The 24,812-nt window shown below is 40.3% G+C and overlaps 2 protein-coding genes across 2 annotated transcripts; one reads left to right on the top strand and one right to left on the bottom strand.

The window, feature by feature from the left end:
• Nucleotides 1–15: 15 nt before the first annotated feature.
• On the bottom strand, nt 16–9,557 carry atp8b4 (ATPase phospholipid transporting 8B4; the record flags this gene model as incomplete). The annotated part of the gene is made up of 26 exons (XM_079223358.1): nt 16–348; nt 1,241–1,371; nt 1,457–1,595; nt 1,676–1,921; nt 2,215–2,298; nt 2,621–2,844; nt 3,052–3,235; nt 3,639–3,768; nt 3,928–4,033; nt 4,123–4,234; nt 4,320–4,484; nt 4,903–5,018; nt 5,309–5,497; nt 5,594–5,759; nt 5,853–5,896; nt 6,254–6,462; nt 6,540–6,736; nt 6,824–6,912; nt 7,040–7,198; nt 8,253–8,332; nt 8,517–8,587; nt 8,771–8,843; nt 8,981–9,042; nt 9,133–9,231; nt 9,314–9,427; nt 9,525–9,557. The coding sequence occupies 26 exons, from the start codon at nt 9,555–9,557 to the stop codon at nt 16–18; spliced, it is 3,555 nt and encodes a 1,184-aa protein (XP_079079484.1).
• A 6,861-nt stretch (nt 9,558–16,418) lies between these two features.
• sqor (sulfide quinone oxidoreductase) lies at nt 16,419–23,261 on the top strand. Its single transcript, XM_079223877.1, has 10 exons — nt 16,419–16,529; nt 16,925–17,123; nt 17,303–17,473; nt 17,619–17,672; nt 18,050–18,244; nt 18,343–18,552; nt 18,762–18,945; nt 21,175–21,242; nt 21,325–21,503; nt 21,591–23,261. Exons 2-10 carry the CDS (start codon nt 16,926–16,928, stop codon nt 21,646–21,648), a joined length of 1,317 nt encoding a protein of 438 aa, XP_079080003.1. The 5' UTR covers nt 16,419–16,529; nt 16,925; the 3' UTR covers nt 21,649–23,261.
• The last annotated feature ends 1,551 nt before the right edge of the window (nt 23,262–24,812 follow it).

Below are 24,812 nucleotides of genomic sequence, written 5' to 3' on the forward strand. Positions count from 1 at the left end.
TATAGTGTTTGCACACTATCCATTAGTCAGGTTGATTTCAGTCTGTTGAGTCTGTTTTTGCTCTGTGGCGGCTGTCAGGTGCTCCTGTGCTTCATCAGAGACACAAGAGACTTCGTTCTTTCTCTTCAATATATTTTCTATCCAGGTGGAGCTGTGTGCTGCTCTGCCAGGGGAGCAAACCGAAGAGACTGTGCTCAGCCTTATGTTTTTGCCAGAGGTAATCAGCTCTCCGAAGCCCTGTTGGTGGGAGAAGGCATACGCAGAGCGGCGGGAGCTCGTCCTGCGTACTCTCCTCAGGTTCTGCTCCTGAGGGCCCCGTCTCTTTCTGGACTGCTGGAGACAACGAACCTGTCAAAATACAGCAGTGGTAGAAGACGTACTTAGATCCTTTACTCAAGTTAAAGTACTAATACCACGATGTAAGAATACACCATTACAAGTCAATATGTTTGATTTAAAAGACTACAGTAGAAGTGTCATCAGCAAAAGGTAAGTAAAGTAAGGTAAAGTATGTGTTCAACATAAAGTAGTCCCTGTTAAAGATATAACATATGACATTATTACATTGTTTATACTGGTGTATCAATGTGTATGTAGGTTTCAAGGCTATCTATATCATATACACAGTCAGGTAGTTTGGTCCACAGGTTCCCAACCAAAGTCAGGCCCCTCAAAGTGTCACAGGATGAATCTGAAAGGTCGCATATATGCAGATAGGGGCAGAACAGAAAGAAAAATAAAGTTCTGTTGCACAGATCAATATCAATTCATTTTACTTTTTACTTATCATTGTTTTATGGGAAATATTGGATAATTTGACCTCTTTAGGTCTTAAAAAGTAATTTCAATGAAGTAATTTTGGAAGTTTAGAGGTAAAATGCTTGTTGGTGAAACTACTAAAAACTCACAGATATCTGAAATGTGACAATGAAGTCAACACCTAAGTCTACACCATTTTTCTGTGAGGGGTCACAGGTAAAAAATGTTGGGAACCGCTGCTTCAACAATGTGTACTTTTCTTTCTTTTTTAAGTAAATTGTATTTGATAAGCTGACCATCTTTTATAAAAATCTTTATCTCAAAACATAATTAGTAATTTTAGTTGTCAATCAAATGTAGTGGAGTAAAAAAGTACATGGAAATACAAAAGTAAAGTACTTCTCTTTCCACCACTCAACTGAAGTTAACGAGGTGTTTAGTGCTTGCACAAAACGCTGTAGATGCATCAACGTTATTGTACCTTATCTGTGAGAGTTGGAAAGAGTTCTGCTCTCAGGAAGCTGACGGCTAAGCCGGGCACGGCGCACACCACAGTGGTGAGCAGAATGACCAGCCACACACTCGTCACGGATAGACAGCTACTTGCCGTGCCTGAGGACACACACATTTAATTCTATACTCAATTTCCATGCATCAGTGTGACTTCATCACATGTATCAAACTACACTAAACTTACCTATGAATGGGAAATTATTTGGAAAGATGCCAAATATGCCATCACTTTGCATTGCAAAAAATATGGCAAAGTACGCGGCCAGGCTCCCCCATATGAAGAAGTGATTGATAGCTGTCCAGTAGTGTGTGTCGAGTGCAATCTATGAACAGACACCTGCATTATAAACAGTGTATATGTCTTTTAATCAACATAATTGTTTTTGTGTGTTCTGACTCTTACCTGGACACTTACGACAATGACCAGGGACGTTGCTATGGTAACAGCAAGCGCTTGTTGGTCGGAAAAGTGGGAACCGTCCTCTTTCACCATGACAGAGAAGGCTCCGTAGGGGATGAAGAAGAGCAGGAATGAGGTGCCCATCCCCTGCAGCGTGCACAGGAAAAACTGCTGTTTGTTGAAGAGGAGGTTTTGTTGGCCGGGTTTGTAAAGGCTCGGGTAGCGAAGGCTGTTCTGGTCATCGACGTCCTGTAGAAAAAACAATATCATGGCTGTTATGTATATATACCTTATATATAAAGGGTGAAGAGTTGAAGGCTTTATTGGCAAATAGTACATTCTGTATGATAGATGAACAATATACAATATCATATATTGATATGGGATGATAAGGTTAAGGGCTCTAGTCACACTAAGTTACATAAAGTGTGGTGCCTAATGTTGATGTTTAGGTACCCGTCATGACTAGTGAGGTCTACAATAATAAGATATTCACCTGTAATTTGATATTGACTTTATAGAGTAAGTCAGTGATTAATTACCTGATCAAAAAGCCCCATCGCCAGGACGGGTAAAGACGTATAGACTATATTGAAGAAAGTGATGAACCACTGGTCATACACAGTCTGTGGACAGAGGACAGTAAAGTGTGAAAGAAAGGATTTCTGCCTGTAAATCCAGGCTTAAACCAAAAACATTTTCTCATTTCAGAGTAATATTGACAGAAAAAGTAGACGAGGCTCTTAAGATGCACAAACAACTTGCACTTAATTAATTTCATGTGCAAAAGGTGACCATAGAGAACTTACCGACCATGTCATTCTAAAGACGTAAAAAAGACTCACAGACTAGCCCTCTATGATCAAGAGATGTTCTCCATCAGGTGAAGCTTTGCCAGTGTGCGGACAAAAGTACAATGGGGTAGCTCAACATATACAGTATTCTTACCTGAGCTGAGAAACCATTGAAGAAGCCGTACCAGAAGTGCACCAGCGTGAAGCCAAAGTTCTTGTAGAAGAAATAGCACAGGAAATTACACATGCGGTAGTAGGACCAGCGGCCGTGCACCAACAGGAGCCTCCGCAGGTACCGAAACTGCGCAAAGGAGTAATCTGATGCCAGAACCGCCTGCATCCCCTCCTGACCGCTGATGCCGACGCCGATGTGAGCAGCTGAGGAAGAAACACAGATTGGATCACATCAAATTATTAAATAAATATTAAAACTGTTTTTAAAGATACTGAAGTGTATTCAAAGTGCAAACTGTGCTCCAAATGTCACTTTAAAATCGATGGACAGATACATGGACTGACACGAGAAAACTAAATCCAGCTAAACGTGATCCTTTATTTTGCTTTGGGTCAATGAGTAAGACTTACTCTTGATCATGCTGACATCATTGGCTCCGTCTCCAATGGCCAATGTTACGGCCCTCTTGTGCCTCTTCACCAGCTCCACCACCTGGGCTTTCTGCATGGGAGTAACCCGGCAGCAGATGACTGTTTTACACAAACAGGCCAAGTCCAGCAAGACGTGCTCGAGCTGTGGCTCCAGAGCGTGAGCCTTGTTGGAAAAAAAAAACATACGCCACAGCTACTAAACCCATCATTACCATCCCATAACAGCAACCCCCTGCAGAGGAAACACCGGGCAACAGCTCAATGTAACATTTCCACCGAGATGTTGCTGCACAGCAAGGGAGCAGCTCGTCTGTGTGGAAATGGCTGTTAATGAAAAGCCGTAATAGAGCCGAGGGCCCTCAGGAGCACAGCAGCTCATTAGGTAATCGGCACAGTCAGCAGCAGGTACATAGCCGCCAGACTCAGCGGGCAGCAACACCACAGTTTAGTAACAAACCTGCAGGCATCAGTATTAAAATAAAAACAAGCATCAGTGTTAAAATAAAAACACATACAATTAAAAGTAATGAAAAAGCTAAATAAGGCAACACATTCAAGTATCTTACCAAACTGTGTCCATTGATGACTAAGGCGTACTCTGCAATAATGGTTTCTTCAAACACTGAGTCCTCAGCCTTCTCCACTTCTCTTGCACTGCTAACTCGACTCCGGCCAAGAATGTGCTCTTTAGCCCTCCTGAGGAGAAAGGAAAGCCACTTAACATACGTGTTCAGCATGTTTGTAAAAGCTTGATCGAGCCTGCACTGTACTGAATGACAGAATTATCTTAGTCAACTGAATAAAATACTACTTCTCGGCCATGAATTTTCATGGTTTTTCCACACATAAACTCACCTGAGCTGCTGCTGCACCTCCAGCAGTGTGTGGCCAGAAATGACAAACACCTCATTCATGTCGTCTCGCAGCATGTTGCAGGAGTAGCCGATGTTCATCGCCGTCTCTGAAATGTTTCGCACGTTTTACATCTATGTAGCTCTTTACAGTATCAGCTTTTCTGGTCAAAAAGGTAATTTAGGTGAATTGTGCTACCTAGTTTGTCTCCTGTGAGGACCCAGATCTTGATGTCGGCTAGATTTAGACAGGCGATCGTTTCTGGGACTCCTTCCTGAAGTTTGTCCTCGATTGCTGTGGCTCCTAGAAGCTTCAACCAGGACAGCAGTCAGTCTGCAGAGGCTTAATGAATTTGAACTATTAAAAGGATGTAAACAAAAGGATGTGAATGTTACCTTCAAGCCCTGCTCGATCTCCTCGTAGAGAACAGCCAGCTGATCCTCACGGTTCTCAATTACAGTGCTGGCGAACACAAGCTTCTTCATCCAAACTTCGAAGTAATCTTCATCGAGATCTTTGTAGGCCAGAGCTAATGTGCGAAGCCCTTCTCCAGCAAACTCCTGCACAGAAAATGACCGAAAACCAAACACCTAGCATTGTACTGGGCAGTGTATGTGTTGTCAGTAGTCGATGGAACCATTTACTCAATTTGATGGTTTGTGAGACAAACAGACATATTGTAGAAATATGTTTGTTTGTTATTAGCATTTATTGCTTTGACAAAAGACATGGAGTTCAATCAGTAGATAGGATATTTGACATAGATATGATCTCCATCCAGCTTTTTCAGAAGTCTTGACAAAACATGACTTGCTCCAACAGCTGCAGGAGTCATCAGTATTATGTAAGCACACTTATGTTTTTAGGGGGTGGTTTATAATTTTTTAACAAGAATGTAAATGAAATGCTACAAATGCATAATGCATTTGGTTAAAAAGGTAGTAACTTATTGATGTTATCAAATCGAACAATACTTACACAGAGATGTTCAGAGGTAGTGTACATGAGGTGTTCACTGGATGGATCCAGACGGTCAAAGATAATAGTGTCCGCTCCTTTGGAGTATAGTTTGATTTGGCCCTGCGGGTTTCTCACTATAAAACACAGCAAGAGAACTCAACATTACTCTTCTGATCAAGTCCTATTTGCACACATACAGAAAGTATACATCAGTTGCAGAATGCAAACCGATGCATGAACATAAAGGTTGACTTCCTGCTGTTCTTAGAAAATAAAGATGTATTGCTACTTGTCCCAGGTATTGTTAAGAAATGTTAAATATTAAGTCAATTGCCTTGTTTTCTAAATGTTTAATATGCACATAATGTCATGATGACTATTTGTGAGCTAAATGGAGCCATGCGGTTGTAAATGAAGACCTAACCAATGACACTCATTCTCTTGCGCACGTTGTTGAAGTCCAGTATGGCCAGCAGCTGGTAGGTGACGGCTCGTCCCATCTCCCACACTGTGATGGTCTCGGGGGTTCGAGCCCGAAAGACAAACCCAAAGTTTCGAGCAGCAGTGACCAGAGCTCCCTCGTCAGGTGACTGGGCCTGGTACACCAAATGTCCTTCATGTCAACAGAAACATCATTTAAAACCACCACTTCTATTTAATCAAATATTTCTTTTATTACTGCTACTTCTGGATCACATCCACAGCTCACCTTCGCTCTTCTCCTCCGGCATGACGGTGTGGCACAAAGCCAGCAGTCTGAAGAACTCGTGCGATGCAGGATCCTCCATTTTAATGGCTTCTACCAGGCTGGCGTCGTAAAACTTAAACCCTCGGTCACAGAGAGCATTGAAGGAAAAGTCCACACAGGCTGTTTTCTTGAACATGGACAAGGACCACCAACAAAGTTATCATTTCATTAGGTGTATTGTTAAACAACTAAAAATGTGTGCCTCTTAAGCCCCACTTACTTCTGTTATTTCCACCTTCTGCTCAAATTCATCATAGATGTCACCTAAGGGAAAAGCATATCAGACATATACCACTGTGATATGTGATTATTAGTTATATACTTGTGATCAAAATTGGTGTTTTGAAGTTTAAACTGACAACCATTTTAATAGTGAAATCGCTGATCACTATAGAAATCAAATCAATCAACTCTGATCATTTTCATGAGAAAAACATAACTATAGTAATTTCCATTTGTCAGAGTTATGACTGTGACATTTATTAGTATAAGTATTCATTCATATTGTATTATTTCTAAACAAAGCTAAAGCGAATCAAATTTGAGTAAAGGTTGATTTTACAACAGTAATATATTAGTAGGCATATGGCAGTTGTAAAGAGTTTCATAAAAGCTCCATACCGTACGTGTGGCCATTAATGGAGCACTTCCTGAAGGCCATGATGTTCTGGGTAAGGGTGCCCGTCTTGTCGGAGAAGATGAACTCCACCTGACCGAGCTCCTCGTTTAGGGTGGTGGTGCGAGCTTCTGCTGCGGTGTCCGTCTGACTGTGGTACATCCTCTGGTCCCAGTTAATGAAGTAGCTGTGGCCGAGCCTCAGAACCTCCACACTGAGGAACGTTTAACCAGACTGTTTGTTTCCTTGCTAATAACTCGTGGTATTTTAATAAATAAACATTGTCCTTACCTGACATACAGTGAGATGGGCACAACAGTGTTGAGGATGATGATGTAAGACCAGAAAGAGAGGAAGCCAGAGAAAACAGCACTGCTCTTAAATTCCTCCCACGGCAAAAACACCTGGAAGTTTTTGCCGATCCAGCTCTCCCAAACAGTGTTTCCAATGCCCAAAATAGCACCCATACAAAAGAGGAAGGCAAATATCTGAAATATAGATATAAATCATTTCATGATCTTACTGAATTAATTGGTTTATTTATAGTTTCCATGTAAAAGCATCAAACAACTTACCCATAAAACCAAAGTGTTCATCAGCTTGTCAATACTTGTTCTTTTAAATGTAGTCCTTCCACAGTTCTGCATGAGTTTGGTTTGCAAACCTGTTGGAGGGATGAAACAGCTATCAGCGTCGACAGAACATTCACAATAAGGTGGTTTGTGGCTAATGGATCTAATGGATTAAAAACTCTGGAGAATAAAAGATTGCAAATTAATAAAAAATCATACCAGCAAAGATGACTATCCCAAAGCACCACTCAGTGTTTCTTAGTACACAACCTCGCAGCAGCATTTTCTCATTATCCAGAGGGTATTTGATGTCTCTCCAGAATAAAGTTCCTATGAATTTATCCAGTTTGTTGTTTGGTGGCTCACAAATGACTTCTCCTGACGAACAAAGCAAATGCAGTCACCACATCAGTCCTCATTGCAGGAGAATATTCATACAGTAGACTTGCATTCACTCAACAAAGTCACAACTCCATATAAAAGAAGCCTGACGTGTCCACTTTCATGGTTGTAGCCGTACTACGGCTTATTTTCGAATGTGTGTTCCAATACCAAAACTACCATAATATTTAGTATGCCAGAACAAGATTAAGTATGCCCCAATACACACAAATACCAGGATGTCCACCTACTGCATCCAGTCACATTTAACAGCACGCTTTTCTGGCTATCCTGAGTGCTGACAGCTGCATTCCTAATCACATACTTTTTCAGCTGCCCTTACAAAGTACATATGGTTTCATGCAGTATGTATTGCATTGAGACATACTACTTCCTCATGACATTGCACCTTGAAATTTGACCCTCATATATCCGCTGCACGGACGATTCTGGGTCAGAATAGTCAGAAAAGCATACTTGCTTGCATACTGCAAATTGTAACCGGATGCAGTATGACATCTTGGTCTTTTTGGCAAACTGAATTCAGTGTGCTCTAGCTAGTGTGGCGGGTTTTGTTTGTTGTTTTGGCTTTTGAGACCCTGAGGCCTTTTGCTTCCATTGTAGTTGATTTACCTTTTTGCTACTTGATAAAGCTGTAAATAAATTATATGTATTGCCGCTTACAAATCTCACCCGCCTTGTTGTTTCCCTTCCTTGTTCCTTTGCCAAGGCTATTTTCCCCATACATGTGTGTTAGGCCTGTGTACCCCTAGGCATGCCGTAACATGTCTGAACGGATTGTTTTGATTTCCTGTACTCCAGGATTCCTGTCGGCCTGCCAACTTGCTCTCCTGTCTTCGACACTCGTGCAAACTCAGCCTGCCCATCCCTCATCCTCGCCCACCCGGTTCTCACGATAAATCCTGTTAAAACTTCACCAACATCTGTGTCCATGTCCTGCATTTAGGTCCATTCTTGTGATACCACAACATCCTCAAGTGATTCATCTACACCAGTGTAAAAATAAACAAAATGTAAAATGTCATCTCACCATCAAAGTCCATCAGTTTGGTAATATCTCCCAAATCTGAGGTGACGGTCAAAGCCTGACGCACTTTCAGATTTGTCTCTCTGTTTGGTGAGAAATGTAAAAGATGAATTTGTCATCTGTGGTGATGAAGAAATGTAACAGTAAACCAGATTACTTCTACTTGTTTAATTTCCACAAAAACAATCAACTACAAGAATCATAGTCTCACAGTTTCCTTCCTCATGCATATATTTGCGATTTCTTCAATTTTATTTCAGCACTTACCCATCCAGCTCTGCAGTCTCAATATAGCACAGTCCATAGGGCTCACTACTACAGAGGAGGAGGATGTCAGCCTGTGTGTAAAACCAATATGAATACGAAACAGTGAGCCATTCTGAATCCCCCAGAAAAAAACTTGAATTGTTGACCTCATGTGAACATGAGGCATAATCGAGCATCCTCTATCTAATATGAGCGACAACAAATTAAATCAAAAGAACAAAATCAATCAATCAATACATAGTACTTTTACTCACAGCAACAAACTGATTGTTTTCTAGTTTGATGATATCCCCCACATGAACGTTCATCCATTTCTCACTCTGCAAACTTTGAAAAGCAAAAAAACTAAACTCATCATTTAACCACTTAAATGTCCTTGAACACAGAGTTTTGCATTATTTGTGCATGTGATTTGACTTTTAAGCAGTTAGACAAAGCATCTAAATAAGAAAGACAGATGATACCTTCCTTTGATGAGAACCTGAGACTGGCGATTGTTGACTTGCTGGTCGCTCTTATGTCTGAACTGAAATTGTTTTAAAGAGGTAATAAGTTCACCATGTGAGTAAGAAGAGAAGCATTTAAAGAGGTGTAAAAGATGAATAGTTGCGCTAACATAGTCATCTGTGGCGTCCTTCACAGCTGTGATTACTAGCACCAACACCAAAGGCACGATGGTTGTGAACCACGACAGAGAGGAAATTTCTGGAATTAACTAAATAAAAGAAAAGCAGGTAACTTAGTTTCACACAATCTTTCTCTAAAAAACAACATTCATAAAACACAGAGTCTCCTACCTGCAGTATCAACAGCACTAAGAAGTAAGCGTTGGCCACCCTCTGGAACTGCTCAAACAAGTTTATGGGCAGGAAGGTGAAGACGTTGTACTTGGAGGTTTTGATGTGATTGTCCTGAAGAACCGTCATATTCAGAAATAGCACAAATGAAATCACCCCAGCTTTCACTTGTGAGTACAGCAAACCTGGTGTAATGCTGAGGTCTACTTACAGCATAAGAGAACTTGTCATTGTAGTCCCGCATATTGGCTTTCACGTGGCGTTCCTTCTCTACAGAGAATCATTATCAAGAGACAAGATAATTAAAGTACATACAAAAGAATGCAATACTTATTTTGCAGTGAGATTCCTCACCAAAAGTAGCAGCTGTGCTATCAAATATAATGTCCAGGGGGAAAAGTGAAAGCCATCAGGAGGCCTCAACAGAAACAATGCAGGTTTCATTTTAATTTTCAAAATGAAGATATCATGAAGCTCTTTCTTTTCTTCCAGTAGGCCCACTTTTTAATACATGACTACAACTAAAGTCTCGTCAAGACATGTAGAGACAAGATATGTCTCCTGTTCACTTGTATATGGCTCATGGTTAACCGCTCTGGTGGTCAATACTTTTCAGTTACCTTTATTTTCTTTCACACAGCATCATTCACCATATCATATCTTATCTGATGGCATGATTATGAGGGTGTATAGCCTTTGTTTATCCCTATGAATCCACCAAACTTCATGGGTTTGAACAAATGCAACTTTAAATGTCTGTTGCACGAGCACTCTGTCTGAACTTGCCGATCTAGCAGCACACTGTTAGATCTGTTGTTTCCAGACGAGGTTAAATCATTAATGAATTATACATAACGCACATGCACAGAGCTGCAACAGGATAGACCTTCTCACACAACAGACTGAACTCATCCTGCTATCAGCTACTATGACAATTAATTATGAAGAAAGCTGTTGGTCTGCTTAAACATCTAATTAGAAGATGTGTAAATACAATATTGTTTTTCTATTAAAGCATAATGTTTTTTCTTTTCTTTTCTTGAGTAGGATTGCAAGTTCGAGCAGTTTACAAATACATGATTCATTTGTGCTTCAGGAAATAATTCCGACTATAAGTCCCGAGTCTATCATCGATACAGGAAGCTTAGATGATCCGTTTCTGTAATGTTTCTTTCCAAAAAGATGACAACACAACAGTTGAATTTAAAGTTCCCCCTTCATTATTTTGAGGAAATGCATATGTACAACTGTATACTATTGAATTGTATCTTTCTAAACCAGTGCAGTGCACCAAGACAGGACGAGGAGTTACTGTAAACCTGCTTAAGAGACAAACAAAAGATGACTCTGTATTTTAAATTGTGTATTTTTTCTAAATTGTACACACTTCAACCCTGCAAACGGTTACCAAACCAATTGTTCCTGTTGTCCTCTACAGCATTTTAGATCTAAATGTCTTACCAATGTGAGTATTTCTCCTCCAGAATGCCATCTTCTCTAGGGACCTCCCGAGAGCTTCCCTAAATGTGATGTGACGCAATCAGAGGTGGAAATAAACTAGTAATGAAAATAACTTTATTTATAGAGCATTTTTCTTGCAAGAGATGAAGCTAAATAATAAAATGAATATGCAGCACATTAATGCCGGACTTTCACGTAACAAAGTATTTTTACACTGGTATTTCTATAGGATCTCAGTACTTCTGCATCAGTGTTTTTACAGTGTACAACTTTACTTGGAAAATATACATGCAAAACATCCTGAATTGAGTCAATGAAATCTGATGCTTTATTATAGTGGTATTTATCCGAATGCATTACAAGTTATAACGGAGTATTTTTACATAAAGAATCTGAATACTTCTTCCACCACTGGAAGAAACCCCTAATAACCATCAACATGAAAAAGAGCAGAGTGACAGAAAGTATATTGCAGGGAGTGAATGTGGATGATTAAGTAAAAGTGTGTGTGTGTGTGTGTGTGTGTGTGTGTGTGTGTGTGTGTGTGTGTGTGTGTGTGTGTGTGTGTGTGTGCGTGTGTGTGTGTGTGTGTGTGCGTGTGTGTAATAAGCTATACTTTGGTGATCTAAGGCAACAAAACAATCTACTTGGTGTCTTGTTTCTTTTCAATTCAGTGAGGCAACTTTAATTAAAGTATTGGTGTAAGCAGCAGCAGGTGACTCCCCAGTGAACTGTCTCCTTGGCAAACGATCCCAGGTGGTCAACACAAAGCTTCCTGGGAGTCTAACCTAGTAATGTATACTTCATTTTCAAAATAAATACAGTACACGTTTGTAAAGAATGAAAGGTGGTTTCTTACCTAGCATAAGTTTGTCACAGGCAAAGTCTTGTTTTGTCTCCATGTATCCTGTCATTTATTTATTAAAGCGCCACATTCTGCAGAATTGTTCGCTTTAAACGCCGTTATCCTCCTTTCGAATAAATAAATAACAAACATGGATGTACTCGAGACAACAAAGCCTGGAGAGAAGAAGAACAAGAAGACAGCAGAAGGTACAGGCTGTGAAAATGGCTGTGATCAGGCAACAATAAGCAATGACGAGATTCCGAGAGAAATCAGCCAACTGATGATCACACAACGAGAGCGACGACATAGAGCTGAGGCTGGAAACGGACATGCGGTGTGCGTGTGTGCGCGTGCGCACGTGTGTGCTGGTTGCAATAAGCATATCTCTCTCTCTCTCTCTCTCTCTCTCTCTCTCTCTCTCTCTCCAATTCTGAGGGATCAATGACATTTTTGTCACGAAAATGATCTACATTGAATTCACCTGTAATGACTAAATAGTCAAATTCGGTGGTAATTGAAAGCATCTCGTTAAAATCCTAAAGGAAATGTGAGTATTTTGGGGACCTGTACGTTTAATTTCCATTTTGAATGACACATATTCAAAGAATGAAAACTATAAAGATGATAACTTCTCCCCTCAACCACTTGGTGAATTCCATATATTTAAGATGGGGTACAAGGACAAAGATTAGTGTAGTACAACAATATAGTCAGAAGTCATCTACGGTTAAAACCCTTGAATGCTATTAAATGGACATCTAACAGTTATCCGTGTGTTTGGGAATTACAATCATACAAATGAGTGGTCGAATAGGATTTTCTTTGTTCTTTCTTTTTATTTATATCATTGTATGTGTAGTGGGAATGCTCCCCAGAGAAGGGTTTTGAACGCAGCCCTCAGGCTGGCTCCGCCCCCAATCAGCGCCGATATAAAAGGCACCTGTTGGCATGGCCGTCCCCTTTTGGTCCCTGTCCTGGGCCTGTGATGGCTCGCGGTTCACCTGCTACTGTTTTGCTACGCCTGTTTTGCCACACCTGTTTTGTGGTTTTGTCTGTTTTGCCATGCCTGTTTTGCCTGTTTTGTTTTGCATGGTTAGGCTTTTAGTGTTGTTGATTATTTTCTTGTATTCCTTTAATTAACTTCTGGTTAATTTTATAGAACATGTCTCTGGCCCGATATCAGTAATGCATATGTGTGTCCTTAAACAAACTATATCTTAGGGTTGTTAAACTTAGATTTCTTGGGGTGCAAGTCCCCAGGTGGCGTTGTTGGTTCCCTTTCATTCCTCCTTCCCCTAAAGCCCTGTCACATATAAATTGATCTATTTTCATCTTAGGGAGACAGAGTAGTTCAGTTAATGTGTCCTTTAGCCACACCATATCAGTGTGCTCCCACAATAAAACAGGCAAAAATAAAGAGACTCCACTTATATTTATAGCAGGCAATACTTGCTGTAAAGCTGTAAACTAAATTGCCATTGGGCAACTATTTTCGACCACAGCATCCACCTTTCAAAATAACAAAATGATTGTTAAAAAAGTACAAGCTATGCATACTAAGATACATTTCTAAATGTGTAACTATGGCTAACTGTAATCTTTTATTAAGGGGGTTGAAGAGTGGGCCTCCTTACTGTAACGCCTCTACTTTCAGCACCAATTTAGAATATAACTCATGCATTATCTGCTAAAAAAAAAAGAACAATTTCTTTACTGTTTAATACACAAAGGGTGCAAGGCAGGCTGAGCCTGCAGGCATTTACAACCACCGGATGTTCTCAGGACAAGCCAATTAAATAGTTCCAAAGGCCATGACTGTCTAGTCTTTATTGCACAATTCGCCCATTACTCTGCATCACAGTGGCTGCTTCTCAATATGCGTTCTTCTCTGTACTTGTGTTCTCCTGGACTCGTGAAACGTCATCAGTCGCGGCCCAAGTACTGTTCCAATTCAAAAGTCACACACATTTATAAACATATTATATCTACACTTATATGTGTATCTATATAAGTATTTATATAAAATATATATTTATAAACACAATAATATATATATATATATATATATACACACAATATATATATACAATGATATGTGTATGTCTGTGAAACCAGTACAAAAAAGCAGGGTTGTCATATTTTGTTTGACTGTAAAAATACTTTACATTGAAGAATCAGAGTGAACTCTTGACAACAACAGCTGAGGTGGTGACGTCATCAAGTCCGCTGCTGTTCCAATTGCAGAAAGACCGTCCTGCGTTCTCCTGTCTTTGAGAGTCTGGACTCTCGAAGACAGCTCGTTCGAGATGAGCCAGTTCTGCGCAGAATCGATCGGTGGCGATCGGCGCGCAATGCATGCCGGTTAGATTTGTGTCCGACTTGCTGCCAACTTGCTCTGACGTCATGCATACGTGATCAACGATACTCTCACGAGATCAAGCCGGCCGTTGATTTCAGAGCCAGCCGCCGCAGTAGCTCTCCACGGACTGCGTGGCCCAGTGCATGATGGGAAACGCCTGGCTGTCGCCACATCAGAGAGCTGATTGGCTCTTAGATCTGACAGCAAACACCACGTGTTGGAGAAAATCCTTATTTTATGTGTAGTTGTAATACTTAACGCTGGATTGTTGACTATTTGTCTCATGTTTGATCTTAAAACATATCTTGTGTGGTTGATAATGCAAAATCGTATTTATATAATACATATCAAAATGAGTAGTAATGTACGGAAGCGCATTGCATTCACTGGATAAAAAAAAAAATAGACCCCTTTTCTTGTAATTACGACATCCTGATCTCGTAATTACGAGATCTTTTCTCGTAATTACGACATCTTTGATCTCGTAATTACGACATCCTGACCTGATTACGAAAGGTGCCATACTGGCCACTGTATGGCATGTATGTGTACAGGCGTCTGTATGCATGTATGTGTACAGGCGTCTTCTTAGATGGTTCTGTTGCCATAGCAGCTACTGAGCGTCCTCCTCAGTAGAGCACCGCAAACGGAGGACGGATCCGTTTTTACTAGCGGACGCCTCAGTGTCTCATGAGCTGACACAGAACCAGCAGCAGGAGTGGAGTTTGGAGACGTGATCCACTTCCTGACAGTATATCTACTTTACTCAGTTTGCTGCAGCAGTTGAGTAATCGCTCTTCTGCACTCATCTGCGCGCGAGGGCGGGACTCTAAATCAGGAGTAGCAGCTGCAGGGCGGAGGCTTGACAGTGACGTGACGCACATTTTAGTGAAAGAAATATTTAAACATTTATTTTTATTTTCAGTGACCCAATATCACCTAAAACTCCAAGATAAGAGGACTTCCCTTTAAAAGTTTTTCCACTGGGCAAAAAAAAGAGTTGTCTTTCTTTTTTTTTGTCAAAGCCTCAGGGAGCCGCAACAGACGGCTAAAGAGCCGCATGCGGCTCCGGAGCCGCAGGTTGCCGACCCCTGCCATAGCTACTCCTTGGGGATCTATGATTTTTAACAGGTGCCGCACAGTTCTTTGAGTCACTGTAGCATCCCCGGCAGAATTATAGTCTGGAGTCTTTAAGTGATGGTTCATAAAGGTTTATTGAAGTCACGTAAGAACTATGAAGAAAAACGGAAATAGCAGTTGGTTAGCTTAAGCTCTGACACAGACAAAAAACGTAACAATCTAAAACAATATTTTCTCAAAAAATGAACTTGAACAGGTGCAAACCTTGTGCCCATATCAGCCAGGTGCTAAACTAATACATCAGTAACCTTTTTATCACTGTTTTCCGTTGTAATGGCAACTTTTCCTTTCTGCCCGTTTCTTACTAATAACTTCCGTTTTTGTACCTTCAAAATAAGAGCGCAACCGGAAATGCACCCACTGCAGTAACAAAACGGACTAAAATAAAGGACAAAAAAAAAGGAACGAACTATTACAATACTTTAAACTCCCAGAGGTCCGTTACAGTCACTACCAAACCAGATTGGATGCATTTCAAATGCATGAATTTGTATCCATGAAGCATCCCGTGTTGGTTCAACTGCTTCTGCAGAAACAGAGCGAAATCCAGACTGGGCTTTCCGCCTGAACAATCCTAACGCCTTGAGATGCCTGCGCAGTGTTGACATACTCAATTTAATACCATCCTCATTTTTTTTAGAAACATCAGTATTTCCCAGTGTCTCAAACCGAGAAGGTAATAGGCTCGTTCGAGATGAGCCAGTTCTGCGCAGAATCGATTTACTTATTTTATGTGTACTTGTAATACTTAACACTGCTGCGGCCGCCTGCTCTCGTCTGGATTCCAGGCGAGGCGCAGCTCTAACGAACGAGCCTAATAATAGCAGATTAACTGCGATAGCGCCATCATTGCCACTGAGAGAGGATTTACAGACGTTTCCTTTTTCTTTATCTTTTCTCGTAATTACGAGATCAGGATGTCGTAATTACGAGAAAAGGGATCTATTTTTTTTTTTATCCAGTGAATGCAATGCGCTTCCGTAGTAATGTATTTCACAGGCAGACATAAAAAGAACAAAGAATGCAGCTACACATACATTTCTACATAAATAGATATGTACAAACACATTAATGAATCCAAACGTGATCTGTAAACTACAAGTAGACAAAAGTTCGGAACTAACAGGAAGTCAATGTTTCTGTGACTTCCTGTGTCTACTTTGAAGGCAGCTGAAAACTGTCTGACTTGATTGCAGTTTATTGTCAACGCCTCCTGCAGCGGCCGCCTGCTCTAACGAACGAGCCTTATTATTTCGGCTGTCCCTCTGAGGGTGGCGTAGAGGTCGAGTCTCTTCACACAGCTTGCCAAAATCCTGCTGCCGTTTTTGCAGAGTCGAGGAAGGTCGGACCTCCCGGATTGTGTTTTAAATTACCGGTCAAACAGGCGGAGAGCAGCAGTGCTGGTCAAGGTAAATGTCATACAAGTAATGTCTCTTTCGGTGCTGAGGCTCTGTGACGCAGCAGCAACGGGCAGCTTTGCCCTTATTAAGCAAACTTTTACTCGACAACATGTCAGGTAAAGTTACCTAAAAGAAGATATTCTGGTGTATGTGTGTTTTGTCAGGTGAATTATCTGGAATGGTCCCTTTTACATTAGCTGAGGGTGGTGAGGCTGCTATCGACTTCATGATCTTTATTTTAGACACGTCTGAAATCTAATTCCCACTCAAGCTCGCTTGGGTTATTTACAGTATCCATTTCTCTAAAAGGCAAAACTAGTTGACATATTTGTACATTAACTTCTAGACAGCATAACCAAGTTGATTGACAACCAAAATGACTTCTGTTGTTATTTCTCACACAGAATGGCTGCACTGTGTCGTCTGAGGCAGTGCCACCCCACGGGCATTGCCATCTCTCATTTCCACACGGGCAGCCGTGCCTTTGCCAAACAGCATTATAAAATGCTTGTTATCGGAGGAGGAAGTGGGGGCATTTCAATGAGTGCAAGAATGAAGAGGATGCTGGGAGCTGAGAATGTGGCTGTTGTGGAGCCCAGTGAGGCAAGGATCCAGTGAATTATGATTATGAATTGCCTTCCCTCTCTTTGTGTATCACTAGAAGACCACTCAAACCACAGATTATGAAATGTGATGGCTTTTGTTTGCATTTTTTTAGAAACAAGAGTATTTGCCCAATATGTCATACAGCTGGTTTCTTAACAACTTTTCTGTTTCTGAAGATGCACTACTATCAGCCGATTTGGACCCTGGTTGGCGCTGGTGCAAAAACTCTAACCTCATCAGGTCGCTCTACTGCGAGTGTTATGCCCTCTGGAGTGAAGTGGGTGAAATCCAAAGTTCAGGAAATAAACCCGGACACAAATAGCGTCCGCACAGACGATGGGAATGAAGTATGTTTGCTTTAGGAAACTGTTGTCTGCCAGTGTGCATAGTGTGTCATTTACTGGCTCGACATTGAGCGGCAGTATATGAAGTAGATTATTTTTAAATGATTATGATCTATGTGCATCTTGCCTTGTACTTTCTCTCTTGTAGATCTCCTATGATTATTTGATTGTGGCTCTTGGTTTACAACTCTATTTTGAGAAGGTGAGGTAATTCCATATCATGTGCAATATTACTTTTTCAACATCATGTTACATTTTAATATCTTGCGCAGTACTAGTTTGAATATATAATGTGCAACACAACTTTGTATTACTTTTTCCAATGTCATTGCCGATGTCACTCTTAATATCATGCACATGCATTACTATTATCTTATACTTGCTATTATTTTTGTACTGGTGTTAGTATAACCTCTTAGACACGTATTACTTTATTGTTGATATATGTTTACATTTTTACTTTTGTAATTTTTTATCAATCTATGGGACAATAATTTCCCTCTTGTTCAATAAATGTCTATTTGATCTCATCTTAAAAAAAAGGACATTCCAGGTAACTTACACTCTTCTTGAAAGTAGATCAAAGGACTGCCCGAAGGATTTGATCATCCAAAGATTGGGTCAAACTACTCGGTCCAAACTGTGGAGAAAACGTGGAAAGCACTGAAGGACTTCAAAGAAGGCAACGCTGTGTTCACTTTCCCAAATACTCCTGTGAAATGCGCTGGAGCTCCACAGAAGATTATGTACCTATCGGATGCCTATCTCAGAAAAGTACTTGCATTTCCTAAAGTAATGATAATTTAGTACATTTTGAAACTCAAGTGTGGTTCTCCAAAGTAAAGGAAGATGTTTTTATGTTTCTATCCTAGACAGGAAAAAGGGCAAAAGCCAAAGTCATATACAACACATCGCTACCTGTGCTCTTTGGGATCAAGAAATATGCTGACTCATTGTGGGAAATTGTGAAACAACGTGACCTACAAATAAACCTGCGGCAAAACCTGATTGAAGTGCGGGCAGATAAGCAAGAAGCCGTGTTCGAAAATCTTGACAAACCAGGCGAGACTAAAGTGGTTGAGGTAAATGTGTTCCTGTGTAGCTTTTACATATAATAATGACTGCTGTGTTCACTGGACAAGCTATTACTCTATGTGCTATGTCATTTACTTCCTCTTTAAATCCTTTTGTCTGTTGTGCCTTTTATGTTAGGAACCACCTCTGTTCATTATTTCACTCTGAAAAAGAGACTCCTGTGAATAACTGAAACTTTATTGTTTTTCTTTGTTAGTATGAAATGCTTCATGTCACACCACCAATGGGACCCAATTTAGTGATTAAAGACAGTCCACTGGCAGATCAAGCTGGCTGGTTGGATATCAACAAAGACAACCTCCAACATAATAAATATCCAAATGTGTTTGGGATTGGCGACTGTACCAACTTGCCCACCGCTAAAACGGGTGCAGCTGTCGGTAAGTAATTTCCAACATTGCACTAACGCAACTCTGGAATGCTATTGTTGCATAATGTTCATGCACTCACATTCATTTTGAAGAGAGTACTTTCCTCAGTCAGTGTATTGCACACAGGTTTTTGGAAATAACAGATTAAGTCATCGGGATCATGCAATCATAATCCAGAAACCGCATCCCACATATTGTTGAATACACATTTTATACCATTTGTAAGGGTTTGTTTGCTGAATATGAGATATAGATATAGATCTATATATCTCCTCTCTCTTAAACATCTCAATACAATACATTCATTTATTTGTGGAACTCAAAGTGTGTGGCTGCGTCAATAAAAAAAAAAAATATATATACATATATAGATATAAAACAATCTATGTAATTTGTATTCAATAACTGAGTACGTTTCAAAGTAATTTGACCCAACCCTGATTGCATATTTTATTTACCAAAGTAACGTTTTGCACGTGACAGAAACGCACATGGAGAACATTTTTAACTCTGTGCCGAGCTCATTTTAATTTTCTGTGTTTGTCATCTCCTGTTTGTTGACTGTTAAATGATGGCACGTTTCTGGCAACCTCGCATCACTGATGATGATATGAAGTTGTAAATCAATTAGTACTTGACAGCAGTAAATAATTGTTTTAGGAGGTACTACACACTTGAATGTATTATTTAAGTGGTAAACTAAATGGTATGTTGTTCTGTGATGAAGCACATTAATGCTTTTAACATTTCTTTCCAAATGTATAAAAGTATGTATTTCATGTATTCAAAATGGTACAACACACCATTCACTAATGAGCAACAACTGCCTCACACTTAAGTGCTAAATATCTCAATAGTTATTGAGTGATAACTGTGACATATGGCAAAGATATTCATGATCCCCACAAGATGAATCTTTATGAATTTTAAATGAATTAGTTTTCTTCTTTTTTTCTAGTGCCACCAGTAAGTCAACATTTTAACTGTATAAATGCATTTAATACTTTAAGGGGGCATTGTCTTCCCTTGCTGCCGTTCTTCATTGAACATTTTTATGTGGAAGGATCATTTAAAACAAATGAGACCACAGAACGTTTAGAAAGGTGCTAAATAAAAGTATTGCTTTTCCTAAAAAATTTAAAAAAATCATAATGATTGTAAATTAATCATTTGAAAAAATGTTGACTGGTTCAAAATATTGAATTTTTTTCATTTGGTGGCTGCTTCTTACAATGACCGTGAGCCTATAGTATAATTAGTATCACGTGGTATTTCTGTGTCGTCAGCGACCAAGTTGACAGTTCGTGTGGGGGAGAGTCTACCAGTTCCTTAAGCAACAATCCTGCCAAACTCCGGATGCACAACATAGCAAGCATGAAGTAAATATTCAGACTCCCACATCGCCTTGCCAGAATTGGCAGTGAATGGAATGGGGGAAGGAGAGTGAGACATCTAGTGGCTGAATGTGAGCACCTGTAAAATCAAACTGCTATTTCATCCAAATGTTTCCATAACAGACTTTTCCTGATTTAAAATATAAAAATGCTGTAGACTAAATCTACTTTGCCTTTCAATTAAAGGGAAGTTGTACACCAATTTTACAGGAAGTCTGACACCATTGTGGCTTCAATACAGAAGATACACGTTTAATTAGGTGAAAGGATGCCAGGGCAGCATGGCGGTTTAGGGGGGTCACACTGTTTCCTCGCAGTAAGAAAATCTCAGGTTCAAATCTACTGTGAACTTTCTGTACAGGCATTTATACGGTCTCCCTCAGGGTCCATAAACATGCCTGTTGGGTGAATTGGAAACTCTAAATTGTACCTGGATGCGAGTGTCTGTGGGCTGTGACCTGTTCAGTGCGTGCCCTCCCTGTCTCTTACCCAGTGGGTGATGGGATGGGCTCCAGCCCCCCTGACATCTTGCATGACAAGTCGATAGTGAATATGCATGTGGGTGATAAAACAATTGCATTTAAATAATCCAACAATTTTCCTCGAGACCCTACTACAGACCCTTGGGGGCTGCTAGCATGTATATAAACATTGCACATAATGTTTTATATCCTGTTGGTATAAACATACCTAACCTCTTTATACTATCTGCTAAAACGGTGTACTGTGACAGTTTGTAGTACACACTGTACATAATTAGTATGGAGGATGGATTTGGGTCACATAAAAAAAGAGAACTTTCACATTTTTTGTAAAAGTGTACCATTTCTTTTCTCATTCTCAGCTGCACAGACTGCCGTCTTGAACAGAACCATCAGCAAAGTACTGAAAAATGAGAAGCCAGATAAAATAGTAAGTGGCTCATAAACATCAATCATGATTCATCTTTTTGAAAATTGTGCAAATATTTAATCCGTAACCTCCATGTTTACAGTATGATGGCTACACCTCGTGTCCCTTGGTTACAAGCTACAACACCGTGATTCTTGCAGAGTTTGACTACAATGGACAACCACTGGAAACATTTCCCATCAACCAAGCGAAAGAAAGAAGAATTATGTACCATATGAAAGCTGATGTGATGCCTCACCTTTATTGGCATGGGCTTCTGCGGTATGTATGAAGTAAATTAACAGCATGTTAATAGTCGTAATGAATCATACCACATTTTATTAATGTTCTGTATTTGTCTTGCGTCAGGGGCCTGTGGGGTGGACCAGGACCATACAGGAAACTCTTTCATCTTGGAATGAAGTGAAACCTCACCATCAGTAATCACCAAAGACCCTTGTGCAACTCCATGGCTGATTCTGGTGTGCATGGCGGAATCATCATTTATATGTACGAGCTGGGATCTGACAAATAGGCTTTAAATCAGTCTAGTGTGGTTTCTTTAATGCCAATCAAATGTTCTAATCTGTGTAACTCCATGGCTGATTCTGGTGTGCATGGCGGAATCATCATTTATATGTATGAGCTGAGATCTGATAAATAGGCTTTAAACCAGTCTAGTGCGGTTTCTTTAATGCCAATCAAATGTTCTAATCTCTGTAGCGAAAGAAGTGAAACATTAAATCCATCGTTCAAGTGTGGTGATAGTATTTGTGGCCGGGACAACAAGTTTGGTGAAGTCATTGTGAATATTTACCTATTTAGGTTTAGTTCAACCTGCAGTAGGAGTTTCATTGTTATTACTTTGAACTTAGTGACTTCCTGGAATGAGAGTGCAGAAAATAAACACTTAAGAATTAACACTCAACTCATTTGGTTCTTTTGGCGGCACATTCAAAGTAAAAGCTTGCTGCTGTCATCAACCAGCGGGGAGATTTTTAAAGGAGACTAGAACAAAAGTTTGTATAACATTCTTTTATTTGCAACTCTTTGTGCACCAGCGTATTTTATAAGCCAGTAGGTTTCACCGAAGTATCTACTGTAGTGCATTTTTTTTTTTTTTTACATAGTCACGTAGTATATATGTGTATATAACTTCAAATGTGTTCTGGTACAACTATATTTTGTTTTTGCATTAATCATTGTGTTGATAGTAGTCATGAATTGCAGTATACAAATATAAACAATTTGTTGAGTAACCATCATCACCAACCAATGCTTGACCATTACTATACAAACTACAAAGTGCTTTTCTTACACTTAAACATCCATGCTGGAAACAGTTTTGTGCATTATTTTTTTCTACGAGTGCTTAACTGAGTTTAAAGACATCTTGGGGGTTAAATAGTCGGGGCTAAATTAACTGTATTAATTGCTCTTTAATCATAAAATTACTGTTTACACTTCTAAACCCACTGTAATTAAGGTAGTAATTAAAATCTGAAATTGCTTATAAATATATGTAAACTAGGTATAGTTTCAACCGTGTCGCACTTTATTTTTCATCCAAAGGTTTTACTAAAATATTGAATGTTATATTTGACTACGTTTTGCTATGATTTCTGTATAGTGTTGTTGACTTTTTTTGGAGCGCTTAGCACACAATTGTAACGTACAACTGTTGCGTCCACTAGTCAACTAGCCGTAAATACAGACCATGTTTACTTTTTCATGCCGCTATAGCGGAAAGGGTTCAAGAGCGGTGAATTACATGTTTTTTCTCATTAACTGCACAATTCCTTGCTTTTTACATTACTGAAAAATGCCATGGTTTTGAAATTAAAAATGTATCTTTCCTTCCAGGCATCAAATGTCATCCGTATATTTTTGGTTCTCAGGATTTAGAGATTATAGTGTTGATTGACAGTTATCTCTCGGCAGGCAGGAAAGTCAATGCCCAAGGGCCTGAAACTTAGGAATTTGTTTGAATTAGGTTTTCTTGCTAATGCAGCAGAATGCACAGTGTTATAGACGGCTCTTCATTGCTGGTTCACAGTTTTAGCGTGGACTTGATCCAAGACCATCTACCATTAAAAGACCAAATTCAGATCACCTGGCCCAACATCTGTATTTTCTTGTTTGTGCTCCCTCTTAGATTTTTCAACAACATAGTTCACCATTGTCACTGTGCTGGTATCTCTCATACAAGGGCTTTTTGAGCTGCATCTGACTGAACTGAGTAAAGCTGGCAGAAAGTGTATCATAAAAGTTTAAACAATAGCTGCAAAAACGTGTTTAAAAATTGCTAAACATCAGTCTGTTTCTTCTTAAATGTGACACACACCATGACGAGAAACCATTTCTTTCCCATTCTGCTTTGGTCCAAATTGACTTCCTGCCAGCTCCTGCATTAACAAACGATGCAACATAATACGTTTTAAAATATCTGCACGAGCACCAGTCTACATAATATTTTGTGTAGCTTCCTTGTAGTCGCACAACAATACCGGCAGGGATACAGTGCAGCAGTGAGTCTCGATCCAGATGCGCATCGCTCGCTCACCACCACAGCCGTGAGCGGTCTTTTCTTCTGTTGACTCCGCTCTCCGCCACGTTGGTTCCCCGTGCGTGTGTGTCGCATTCCCCTGCGCATCACCAACGTTGTGTTTGTGATGAGGCGGGAAATGGCGTCCGCAGACATGTTTGGTCTGTGACTAGCTACCGAGCGACAGACACAGCTGGCGGCAACAACCGCGGCCCGACCTCTACCGGTGGCCGCCACGGTCGCGGCCGAGAGCTGCCGCTGCGGGCTGGTTTTGAGGCGCTTCCTAGATCATCAGTAAGTAACAAACAACGTCAACATGTAAACAAAAAAAAATGTTGTCTCCCACCCCCGCCCCCCCACTGATAGCCGGACTGCTGCTAGCTAGCGAAGGGGGCGTAGTCTAATGGCTGGAGATAATCACGGAAGCTAACGAAATGACGCGGTAGCCGGAGCGTCTAATAATGTTATTTTACCGATGAAGTGACGGATAGTTTCAGTGTTAAACAAAGCTACGTGTGAGAAGTGTCACAGGAACTGAAGTGAATAATGTCGCGGCCTTGCTTTCACTGCCATCGGCGGGTTGTTAGCCTGCTAGCTAACCAACTGTAGCTTCTGTTAGCTAGCGACAGAATCCACCGGCCGCATCTGGTTTACGTTACAGTGATTTACGACTGATGGCAGACGTGTTTATCCGACAATGCCATCTTATAGCCACATTCAATCACAGTATTGCCCTCCCATAGTTGGGACACCAGCGGTATATTTTAATGCTAAATACCAGAAGCGGGCTCACGACAGCTCACGTCGTTGGTGTTTCTACAGCTAGCGTTACTACGACGTTACGTAACGTCAGTCTGAGATTCTATTTCCCAACCAGGTCTAATTTACCAACAGGTAGCAAATAAAGTTGCGGCCTAATTTATCAAACGTGAGTTCTTTTGAGCGTTTTGTGTTGAACACCCGCTCAATTTGGACGTATTAAAAGGCCTCGCGTTTCCGTTGACCGTTCATATTTATCACGTGACGTTGACGTCACGCCGCCCACT

Source organism: Taurulus bubalis, assembly GCF_910589615.1.
Source record: "Taurulus bubalis genome assembly, chromosome: 9".
NCBI classification, from domain to species: domain Eukaryota; kingdom Metazoa; phylum Chordata; class Actinopteri; order Perciformes; family Cottidae; genus Taurulus; species Taurulus bubalis.